Raw genomic sequence first — 12,294 nt, 5'->3', positions numbered from 1 at the left:
GACAAGCCCCTCGTCCAACCCCAGCCACAGGGAGGAACCTCCACAATAAAGAGGAACCACAAACTGCCAGAAAGAGAAAGACCATCCCAAACACAGGAACCCCCCCCCGACCCCCCCCCAAAAAAAAGGCCAAATTGACTAATGAGATTTTTGCATGCTTCATGGTTTTGGTTACTATTTCTGCCAGCAGTCTGTATTTTAAGTTGATGCTGAAGTAAACACTTGGTTGAACAATACCCTTCAGTTGCTAGGAGACCAGTGACTTTGTCATGTCACAACTAACCTTCGATTGCTAGGAGACCAGTGATTTTGTGATGTCACAGCTGTTTGACTGGGGGGATCTCTGTGATTGTCCAGAGAGTTTCTCTCTGTAGGCCAGCCAAACATCATTTGAAGTTGCATTGTGTAAAAGCAGACAAATGAGAACATTATCTGAAGAAAGATTTCCCTGAGATGGCACATATTTCTTCAGAAATTCAAGATGGACCTCCTAAAGGTGAGTCCACTGGTTCAGAAACCTCCATTCGATCTTACTGGTATGATTATACAACTGGGGACTCAGTTTTGAGATCTATGATTGAAGAATATGCTTTTCAGGCTTTGGCTGAGGATCTGGTGATCAAAAGGCCACACTACACATATTCTGTCTCTGAAACAGATGATGTGAATGATTTTCTTTTACTCACATTTCCACAAAAACTTTGGAATATAGTGGAAAGTGATCAGTTTGAGTCTATTTGGTGGGATGAGACAGGCACATGTAGAGTGATCAATGAAGAACTCTTCAGGAAAGAAGTCTTGGAAAGAAAGGAGCCTTTCAGAAAATTTGAAACCAAGAGCATGAAGAGTTTAATTCGACAGCTTAATCTTTATGGAGTTAACAAAAACCGACAAACTGTTCAAAGATCGGCTGCACTACCAGTCTTTCTGGAAGAAGAAAACAACATCTCTCTTTTGAGAAAGGTATTCCAAAATTTTCACTTTTTGGCAATGGGTCAGATTCAATCATGTGACCTAGAAAGCATGTTCATATATGTGGCTAAAACGGAGTTTAAACTTGAGATAACAAATTATTGAAAAAGTTGTATCTTTTTGAAGTTGAGAACAGCTGGAGGTTAGAATATTGGCTGTTCAACAAACCTTCCTAGTGACTTGAAACCAGATACAAGTTCTGAAGCTACTTAAAGTGGTATTTACTGTATATATACAACATATTTGTAGTTGAGCATATACCTTCTAACATGTTACCTGTTAAAACTACCAACAGAGGTATTTTCTTTGATGTTATTTCATTGCTTCCATTAAAGGAAACTTATAGTGATATGAAGGAATGAACTTAGTAAAGAATGAAAAATGAATATAATGGAGAAGTGGAGAAAAGGGAACCCTCCTACACTGTTGGTGGGAATGCAAACTAGTACAGCCACTATGGAGAACAGTGTGGAGATTCCTTAAGAAATTGCAAATAGAACTACCTTATGACCCAGCAATCCCACTGCTGGGCATCCACACTGAGGAAACCAGAATTGAAATAAACACATGTACCCCAATGTTCATCGCAGCTCTGTTTATAATAGCCAGGACATGGAAACAACCTAGATGTCTATCAGCAGATGAATGGATAAGAAAGCTGTGGTACATATACACAATGGAGTATTACTCAGCCATTAAAAAGAATTCATTTGAATCAGTTCTGATGAGATGGATGAAACTGGAGCCAATTATACAGAGTGAAGTAAGCCAGAAAGAAAAACACCAATACAGTATACTAACATATATATATGGAATTTAGGAAGATGGCAATGACGACCCTGTATGCAAGACAGGAAAAAAGACACAGATGTGTATAACGGACTTTTGGACTCAGAGGGAGAGGGAGAGGGTGGGATGATTTGGGAGAATGGGAATTCTAACATGTATACTATCATGTAAGAATTGAATCACCAGTCCATGTCTGACGTAGGGTGCAGCATGCTTGGGGCTGGTGCATGGGGATGACCCAGAGAGATGTTGAGGGGAGGGAGGTGGGAGGGGGGTCATGTTTGGGAACGCATGTAAGAATTAAAGATATTAACATTTAAAAAAAAAACACTGGGGGGGGGGAAATAACATGAGTTGAGGAAAATAAAGAAAAGGTATTAAAAAAAAAAAAAAGAAAAGAAATATTGTAACAAAACCAAAACTTTATTCTCCCATATGACTACCAGGAGACTTCCAGCCGAACAGAGCATTTAAAAAACACTCTGTAAAGGGCCAAAAAAGAAATATGTTAGGCTGTGCGAATATGACCATTGGCAATTAATTAAGTTTTCAGGCATAGAGGATAACCAAAGAAGCTGGCAAGTCCCTCTTCCACCTTTAAGGACTCCGAAAACTGAATTACACACAATTTTCACGTCAGAAAAGAAAAGTCTTTTCGGTTTTCCTCAGCCATTAAAAGTGTAAAGCTCTAAAATTAAAAAGAAGAAGAAGAAGAAAAAGTAAAGCTCATTCTCAGCTCACAATAGACAGTGCAAAAACAGGGGCAGGCTGCCCTGCCTTGATTGAAATGTAATTCCAAGAGGAGAGGCGCCAAGATCCACTGTACGGTCAAGTTCCTTAAGCAAAGAACTGGCTTAAGGGAGATCACCCCTGAGGGCTGTGAGTGCCGGTCACCATCACTGGACTCCCCTGGTAGACTCGGAGGCCGTTCTCAGCCCTGAGCCCTGGCGACTGTGCCATCTGTTTTTTCTTTCTTCGCATTTGGTGAGCTGAGCAATCTTGACCCAAGATCCTTGACATTCAGATTCAGCCTGACCACGCCTACAGCGGCTGCTTTTATGGGGGGAGGTGGTGTGGGGCGGGCTCATCGCGCGCGCATGCGCCCAACTCGGCCTCGCGGCCAATCCGATGGCAGGTGCCGACACCTGGCAGCCAATCATCGGAGGCAGCCCGCACGCCTGTAGGGGGAGCTGAGGCGGCGCCCCAGACCTGAGGAGGCCTTGTCCCCGCAGGCTTGACTCCTCGGGGTTAATCTTGGAACTGCCTAGGGCAGGTGAGCTGCCAGCAGTTCTGTCTCCTCCCTCAATGGGGACCGGTAAGGACTGGAGCGTGGTTCAGCCAAAGCAGTGCCTGACGGCTAAAGGGAGGGTTTCTCGGGTCCCCACTCGCACGAGGCCTTGCTCGGCGGGGCGGCTGGTGAGGGCGGTGAGAGCTTGCGGCAGGATCCACAGGCTTCAGGCTCCTTTCGCCCTCTCCCCTCTCTAGTCTGGGCGGGCTCTGCTCTCCATCAGCTTTCCTGCCCAGGGGCGGGACAAGCCAGCTCGCGGAAAGGGCCTCTTAGGCCCCTGGCCCCTGGCACCACCCCTAGCTCTCCTGTGGAACCTAATGTATTTAAACACAGACGCACAAATCTTCACGGCCCAACCCGGTTCTGCACCCAGGCACAGTCAGGCAGGAGCAGCAAAAAAACAAAAACAAAAACCAAAAAAACATCTATCTAGCAGCCTCTTCACTGCCCTGGTGCTTTAGTCGTTTTCCTGTTTCCTCTGCCTCTCCTCAGACTCCAGGGCTGCCCCGTCCCTGGGGGCCCCGAGATTCAGCCCTTTGGTTCTGGAAGTTGGCAGATGAGGTATTTGTTTGTTTGTTACTGAGAGAAGGGAGGTGGGAGGAAGAAGCTCAGGGCAAAGGAGTTCAATCACTTGGTCTGGTTGAGTGTGAGACGCCTGGTCAGCATCCGTAGGGTAGGACCAGGTAGGGCCTGGGGGGATAGAATGTTCCCAGAACAGGGGACTCACCCTGGCCGTTTCCTCTGCTTGTCCCCAGGATGTGACCGTGTGCTGCCTGGGAGGTCTCAAGCGCTCAGGAGTTCAGTGGGCCCCTGAGGTAAGGTGACAGACATCTTTACAACAGGGACAAAGGTGTGGCTTTCTTACTTTGCGTTTTTCTCCTTTCATTCGACGGCTGACACGTTGCTGTTGAGAGAGAGTATTCCTGATTGGGGATTACGTGACCCTGATTGCGGGTGCTGACTTCAGGGCCATCATGGTTTCAGGTTTGCAGCTTTCTGAGTGGCAAGCATAAAAACAGGCATGGTGACTTGCTTTCGCCTGCCTTCTTGAAAGAAAAAAGGTAAGAATACCATGGGTCTTAAGCTGTGTAGAGCTGACTCCTACCACTTGGTGAGGCTAAAATGGGGCAATGCACATATCCTAAGGTTTTAGCTGGCAAAGCAAAGCAATGCAGGTGTGGGGGTTCCCTGGTGGCCTGCTGATTAGGATTCTGGGCTTTCACTACAGTGGTCTGGATTCAATCTCTGGTCAGGGTACTGGGACCCCACAAGCCAAACAGCATGGCCAAATGAATGAATGAATCCAGTGGTACATTCAGAGAAAATATCCTGTGATTTAACATGTTGTCGTGAGATTGCTTTCTCATTTCTGTACCCTTAAGGGCTTTTCTTCATTAAGTAAGTCAGCTCCACTGGATGGGGGTGAGGCACCATCTGAGTTCATTTCATGCGAGTAAACAAGATCATAGGAAGCTCTATGGCCAGCCACTTGTGCCTACAGCTGTGTTGTATACTTATCTTGCTGGTACAGCTTTGACTTCACAGCATGTTTTGTTTTGGTCACAACATGTGGCTTCATAGGACATTAGTTCCCCAGCCAGGGATCGAACACAGGATCCTGGCAGTGAGAGGGCTGAGTCCTAACCAAACCACTGGGCTGCTAGGCAACTCCTGTGTTTCGGTGCTTTGGATTGGGTGAGTGTGTGTGTGTGTGTCTGTGTGTGTGTGTGTTTTGATTTTTGCTATATTTATAGGAGAACTGTTCTGTGTGTAAGTATGATGTGAATGGTATTAAAACTTGAACTGTTTGTGTTGTACCTATGATCTCAAAATGGAATAGTTTGAAAGAACTTACCACTTGTTATCTCTTGGCCTAGGATCTCTCCTGAGGTAGTTAGTAGTCAAGCTTTTGTCTGGCTTGGCAACCTCTGAAGACTTAGCTTGTTGAATCTAAGCTCTCTCACTTGTCTGTACTCTTGAAGCCTCAGTTCCTCCTTCTGTGGGCCTCTCCAAGGGGCTTCTCTTGTGGAGGCTGCTGTCTTTTCTCAGAATGAGTGATCCAGGAAAGCGCTTGCACCCATGATAAAGTGCAGAGTCTTTTTTGAGATGTTACACATCTTCACTTGTGTATTTGCTTAGTCTCACAGGTCTACCCTGTGATAGATTGAGAGAGAACTACACAGGGGTGGGAATATTAGGAGATTGAATTCACTTGAAGGCTGGTTACCATACCCATTAATCCACTATGCCAGCCTTTTTTTTTATATGATCTCAGCTCTGTCAATGTGAGCAAATTATTTGGCTTGTGTACCCTTCTTGTGTGCTGCTACTGCTGCTAAGCCACTTCAGTCGTGTCCGACTCTGCAGTCTCATGGACAGCCACACACAAGGCTCTCCCTTATCTGGGATTCTCCAGGCAAGAACGCTGGAGTGGGTTGCCATTTCCTTCTCCAGTGCATGAGAGTGAAGTCGCTCAGTCGTGTCCGACCCTTCGAAACCACATGGACTGCGGCCTACCAGGCTCCTCCGTCTGTGGGATATTCCAGGCAAGAGTACTGGTTTGGGTTTCCATTGCCTTCTCCAGCTTGTGTGCTCTCTGGCCTGATGTACTCAATTTTGATCTACTCAGTTCTAGACCTACTCATTTCTTGAAGTTCTAGCAAGTCTCCTCTTTGCCCTGGATTAAGGTTTCTGTTTCTCTGGATGGTTCCCATCAGCAAACTGACTGACTATAATGTGACCTGTCGTTACAAATCCATCTTTTGGTGACACATCCTGCTTCTGCTGCTTTTATTTCATATTTGCTTGTTACAGACCTCTGCAGAGTTGTTCCTAGACTTTGTTATCTCGAGTTCTCTCATTTTCCTATAAAGCCACTCTTGTCAAGGCCACAGGTGAATTTCAAATATTCAAATGTCTGCCTGCAAGGTAGGAGACCTGGCATCAATTCCTGGGTGGGGAAGATCGCCTTGAGAAGGAAATGGTAATACACTCCAGCACTCTTCCCTGGAAAACCCATGAATGGAGGAGCCTGGTAGGCTACAGTCCATGGGATTGCAAAGAGTCGGAAATGTCTATTCAAATTCTTTTCCTGGTTGTTAAATGCTTTTCTGTTTTTAATTGTTGTAGAAAACATCTAAGTTAAATTTTTACCATTTTACCCATTTTTGCATGCTAAGTATTTTGCACACTTTCATCAGCCTTTTGGAGAAAGAAATGGCAACCCACTGCAAATCTGATGGAGAAGGGAACGTGGTGAACTTTAGTCCATGGGGATGAAAGTTGGGCAAAACTGAGTGACTAAGACATATACACACACATAGTCACAGTGTTGATTTGTTGTTGTTGTCATTGTTTTAGCTGTGTTGTGCAGCTTGAATGACAGTTCCCAGGCCCCTGATAGGACACTGTGGAGTCCTAACCTCTGAACTACCAGGGAATTCCTTATCACATTGTTATGAAGCAGATCTCTACACCTTTACAGCTTGCAAAATCAAAACTCTGTACCCATCACTTGTCCCATTAAACAAACAGCAACTCCTCTTTTCTTGCCCGTTGACCTAGACCATGGACTCCATCATTCTTTTTTGTTTCCTTTCTATTGCTTGACTGTGTTAGCTATTTCATGCAAGTAGAAACTTACAGTATTTGTCTTTTTGTACGACTGGCTTATTGCATTTGGCTTGATGTCTGAAATGATCATGCATGCTGTAGCATGTGACAGAATTTTCTCTATATGGCTAAATAATATTTCATTGTGTGTATATATCACATTTGATGGACATTTCGATGCTTCCACCTCTTAGTTGTTGTGCTTCGTGCTGCTGTGAGCACGGCTCTGCAGATATCCCAAGACCCCATGTTAAATTCTTTTGAATTTATATCCTGAAGTGGAATTGCTGAATCATGTGTCAGCCCTAGTTCTTTAATTTTTCGAGGAGCCTTTAAACTGTTTTCCGTAGCAGTTGCACCATTTTAAAATCTATCCGTAACACACAAGGATCCAGTTTCTGTACGTGCTTGCCAACAGTTGCCCTTTCCTTTCCTTCATATGTAAACACACACATATGCACACACAATTTCTTTCATACCCTTTTCCATGATTGTTTATCTCAAATTATGAATATAGTTCCTTGTGATATACAGTACGCTCTTGTTTGTCTATTGTATATATTATGCTTTGTATCTGCTAATCACCAGCTCCCAATCTGTGCCTGCCATACCTTTCCCTCTTGGGAATCACATAGTCTGCTCTCTATGTCTGTGAGTCTGTTTCTCTTTCATAGATCAGCTTATTTGTGGCATATTTTAGAGTCCATGTAAGTGATACCATACGATATTTGTCTTTCTCTCTCTTTTTTTTTAATATTTATTTTTACTATGTTTTATTTTACAACACTGTGTTGGTTTTGCCATACATTGACATGAATCCGCCACAGGTGTACATGAGTTCCCAATCCTCACCCCCCTCCCACCGCCCACCCCATATCATCTCTCTGGATCATCCCTGTGCACCAGCGCCAAGCATCCTGTATCCTGCATCGAACATAGACTGGCGACTATCTTACATGATAGTGTACATATTTCAGTGCCATTCTCCCGTATTATCCCACCCTCTCCCGCTCCCTCAGAGTCCAAAAATCTGTTCTATACATCTGTGTCTCTTCTGCTGTCTCTCATACAGGGTTATCATTACCATCTTTCTAAATTCCATATATATGTGTTAGTATACTGTGTTGGTGTTTTTTTTCTGGCTCACTTCACTGTGTATAATCGGCTCCAGTTTCATCCATCTCATTAGAATTGATTCCTATAAAGTCTGCAAGCAATAATGCTGGAGAGTGTGTGGAGAAAAGGGAACCCTCTTACACTGTTGGTGGGAATGCAATCTAGTACAGCCACTATGGAGAACACTGTTTATAATAGCCAGGACATGGAACAACCTAGATGTCCATCAACAGATAAATGGATCAGAAAGCTGTGGTACATATACCCAGTGGAGTATTACTCAGCCATTCAAAAGAATATATTGTCTTTCTCTTTCTGACTTCCTAAGTATTCTTTTGAATGCTAGTGTAGATTCAAGTATTTACTTAACAACATTTGTTGCTACTGTATAAAATGTGGTTGACTTTTAAAATATTTGTCTTCTATTCTGCAAGCTTTATATTAATTCTAATACTTGTGTTTCTTCAACATTTTCTATACTAAATTATCTTATGTCTAATATACTTTGACTTCTTCCTTTCCATTCTGAAGGCTGTTTTTTTGTTTTTTATTGTTTTTTGTTTTTTCGTTGTTTTTTTTTTTTTTTTTGAAACTACAGCAACAATTCTCTTTTGTTACCTGATTGCTCTGGTTATACAACTGCCAGTATAATGTTGAGCCAAAGTGTGTAATAGACTTCCTTGTGTTGTTCCCAGTCTTAGAGGGAAAGCTTTCAGTTTTTCATTCTTAAGTATGATGTTAGCTGTGGGTCATTTTACAGGTGCCCTTTGATTGAGAAAATTCTCTTCTGTTCTTAATTATTAAGTGTTCTTTTAACCCCGGTTATGAAAAGGTGCTAGATTCAGGGAAATGCCTTTTCTTCAGGCAGATGTGTTATTTGTTTTATTGTTTTAAAATGGCATAATGTTGATTGACTTTCCTATAATGAACCAACTTTGCATACCTCCCTAAATCGCATGTGATCATAGTGTACAGTCTTTTTTATATGCTGTTGGATTTTGTTTGCCAGTATTTTGTTGAGGACTCTTTCACCTGTATCCATAAGGGATATCAGGTGTGTGTGTGTTTGTGTGTGTGTGTGTGTGTGATGTCTCTGTCTGATATTGGTATGAGAGAAAGACTGGCATCATTTTGCCTGCTATGTGGGGAAGAGACGTGTGGCATAAAGATGAAGCATTGTTGGATTGAAGTTTAGCCAGGATTAGAGGGAGAAATTTAGGATATATCTGTGTGGAATTGGGGTGAGATTATCAGAGAGCTCATTCTCAGTTTCCTAGGCCTGAATTAAGTGCTTGACATTGAATTATGCTGTTTGTTAACTAGGAATATATAGATTATACTTTGAATTTGCTACCTATTTTGTTTGTTAACATTTATGAAATTAGAATTTATGGATCAGTTGTAATGTGCATTTAAGATCCATTTTCTTCCATTTTTACTACAAAACAAGATGCCATTGAATAGCTGATGCCTTTTAAAAAAGCTGTTAACCTTAAGTCTAAGAAATAAGCATGTTTGTCTTTAAGATACAGAAACACATTTAAAACTTACAAATTTGCCCAAGAAGAGGCAACTGGTGTGTGGTTAAGTTAGAATTCCAACTTAATCTCCTATGACTCCAAAGTCCATGCTTCGAAACGCTGTAGAACAATGCTTTTGTAAAAATACTCTCCTTTACATGTGATTTCACGTAATGATCAGTGTGGTGTTTTTTTTTTTTTTTCCCCCTCTTTATTTTTTTAAGTAGAAGAGGTTAAAGTGAACATGCGACAAAGCAATGATTCTAGAGCCATGTAGACTTGTAGTCGTAGTTTTTTCAGCTGTCATTGAGTCTGGTTGACACTCAGTGTCTTTGTCTGTAAGATAAGGGTGTGTATAAGTACTCTAGAGTTTTGGAGATAATCAAATAGCCCATTTTTCTGTACTTAACTAATCTGTAGTATGTTTATACTTAGGTGGCAGTTTGTATAAAGGAAGCACTGGGACTTGTGACCGCACCCTGTAAGAATAAGAAAGTATTAAAAATATGGAACTCCCACGTATGTTACGTGAAGAAGAACAAGAGCCAGAAGTACGGAAAAGGGAGGGAGAGACGAAACAAGTAGATGATGATGATGATGATGAAGTGATCTTGGTTGGAGTGGAACATGGAAATGAAGATGCTGACGTGATCTTTGTTGGGATGAGCTCAGCTTCAAAACCAGTCGTTTCAAACATACTGAACAGAGATACCCCAGGTTCTTATTCAAGGAGAAAAAGGTGTGGTCACTTCAGGAGAGGTAACACTCACAGATTACAGCCTGTTAGTCATGTGACTCCTACATCAGAAGCAAAGACTGTCTTGCCAGTGTCTGACTCTGACTCAAGATCAACAGGTAGTCCTATTATTATTGAACCTCCGTCTCAAGCTGATTATAAAAATCTTTCACCACAAATAGTGCCTGATGGCTTTTCGAAGGAGTTATGTTCTTCTTTGATTACCTTCACAAGGTCATTGCAGCATCCAGTAGAAACAGCAGTTTCTGCAGGAGATATGAATAAAAGTCCTCATGTATCAAAGCGAGTTTCCCCTTATGAAACAAATCGCAGAAATCCCAGAAGGCCTAAACTCAGTGATGGCATTGTCGGGGAACATTCTTTAGGTTTCTCCCCGTCACTTTTTTTTCATACAGAGACCACTCAGCAAAGCACACCAGACCGTGTCCATACCTCACTAAGCCATGTTCAGAATGGAGAACCTTGTCCAACACCTTTTCCAAAGGACAGTGTTCATTGCAAGCCTGTAAGACCTTTAGGGGAAAGTGGACAGACAAAAACTGATTTTCCAAGTTTGGCAAGTCCAAACAAAATTGGTGATCCCACAGAAGGAAATCTGATTGTGTTACTTCGTGACTTCTACTATGGCGAGCATGGAGGAGTTGGGCAGCCAGAAGCGAAGACCCACACGGCGTTTAAATGCCTCAGCTGCTTGAAAGTTCTAAAAAATGTCAAGTTTATGAATCACATGAAGCACCATTTGGAACTTGAGAGGCAGAGAGGTGACAGCTGGAAAACCCACACCACCTGCCAGCACTGCCTCCGCCAGTTTCCTACTCCCTTCCAGCTGCAGTGTCACATTGAAAGTGTCCACACGGCCCAGGAGCCCTCCGCAGTCTGTCACATCTGTGAGTTGTCCTTTGAGACAGATCAGGTTCTCTTAGAGCACATGAAAGACAATCATAAGCCTGGTGAAATGCCCTACGTATGCCAGGTTTGCAGTTACAGATCATCATTTTTTGCAGATGTGGATGCACATTTCAGAGCATACCATGGTAAGACCAAGAATTTACTTTGCCCGTTTTGTCTCAAAATTTTTCAAACTGCAACAGCATACAGACGTCATCATCGAGGGCACTGGGAAAAGAGTTTTCACCAGTGTTCCAAATGTCGGCTACAGTTTTTAACTTCCAAAGAGGAGAGGGAGCACAAGACCCAGTGTCATCAAATGTTTAAGAAGCCTAAGCAGCTAGAAGGATTGTCTCCTGAAACAAAAATTGTTATTCAAGTATCACTGGAACCCCTTCAGCCAGGATTGGTGGAAGTTGCATCCGTTACTGTGAACACATCTGATTTTGAATCATCACCCCCCAAATCTAAAAGGAGGAGGTCAAAAAAAGAAAAATAATAGTTAATTCTGCCTTCAGTAAGTCTGAAGCAAGTATTTCAGTCAAAGTTAAAAACCCCATTAAAAACAAAAAGATCAACTTATAGCATTATTCAATAATATCAAATATAGGGAAACCGATGGGTAATTTATGTGATTTTGTTTTAAATAGAGGAAGTACAGTTTTGTTTGATCTTCATATTGAGCTGCTATTTAAAAATCTATGATCTGTTTTTCGTGTAATTGTCTTAACATGTAAAAAGGATGTGTGCATGTGTGTGTGAGAGAGAGAGAATGAGAGAAGTGGAGAAAGGAAAAGTAAGAACCTATTTTGGTATTTGATGTTACTTGTAAGTTCGAAAGCTCTCCTATACATATAATCTGTAGAGTGTTTTAGCAACGTAATTTTGAAGTGTTTTCATGCCTTGCAGATCTCAGTATCAGCTATATAGCCAGATTTGAATGTCACTTTCTGAAGTGCCTCTTGGGCTGATCTAAGATAACCTGGCTCTGAAAGCGTGCAGTGGAGGTTGATGGAGAAGCTACGATGTGAGTTTGGACCAGACACGGGTTTTAATCAGTGAAGAGCTGTGCCTTCGTGTCCCAGCTGAGGAAGAGGCATACATTCACTGCAGGCACAGAGCCAAGGGAGAAGGAACACTGTCTCAGAGTGCTTTTACCTAGCCCAGGGACATCTGAAGGAAGCCAGCCGTTAAAATGCCTGTGTTTGGTGAGAGACCCTGGCAAGCATGAAGCAGGCCCTGTGTAGCACTGACTGCAGTTGGAGAAGCAGAGATAGTTAATGAGACCTGGTGCCTGTGGACCACCTGTTGAGTGATCAAAAGGGGAATTTGATTCATTCTGTCCCCTTTCC

The 12,294-nt window shown here is 42.6% G+C and overlaps 1 protein-coding gene across 1 annotated transcript; it reads left to right on the top strand.

The window, feature by feature from the left end:
- Nucleotides 1-9,833: 9,833 nt before the first annotated feature.
- Nucleotides 9,834-11,426, top strand: LOC132659020 (zinc finger protein 280B-like; the record flags this gene model as incomplete). Its single annotated transcript, XM_060408525.1, has 1 exon — nt 9,834-11,426. A coding segment is annotated over one exon (1,593 nt), but the record flags the coding sequence as incomplete, so codon positions are not given.
- Nucleotides 11,427-12,294: the final 868 nt, after the last annotated feature.

The sequence above is a fragment of the Ovis aries genome, chromosome Y, assembly GCF_016772045.2.
Source record: "Ovis aries strain OAR_USU_Benz2616 breed Rambouillet chromosome Y, ARS-UI_Ramb_v3.0, whole genome shotgun sequence".
In the NCBI taxonomy this organism is placed as follows: Eukaryota; Metazoa; Chordata; class Mammalia; order Artiodactyla; family Bovidae; genus Ovis; species Ovis aries.
This window is presented reverse-complemented; position numbering and strand designations above follow the sequence as displayed.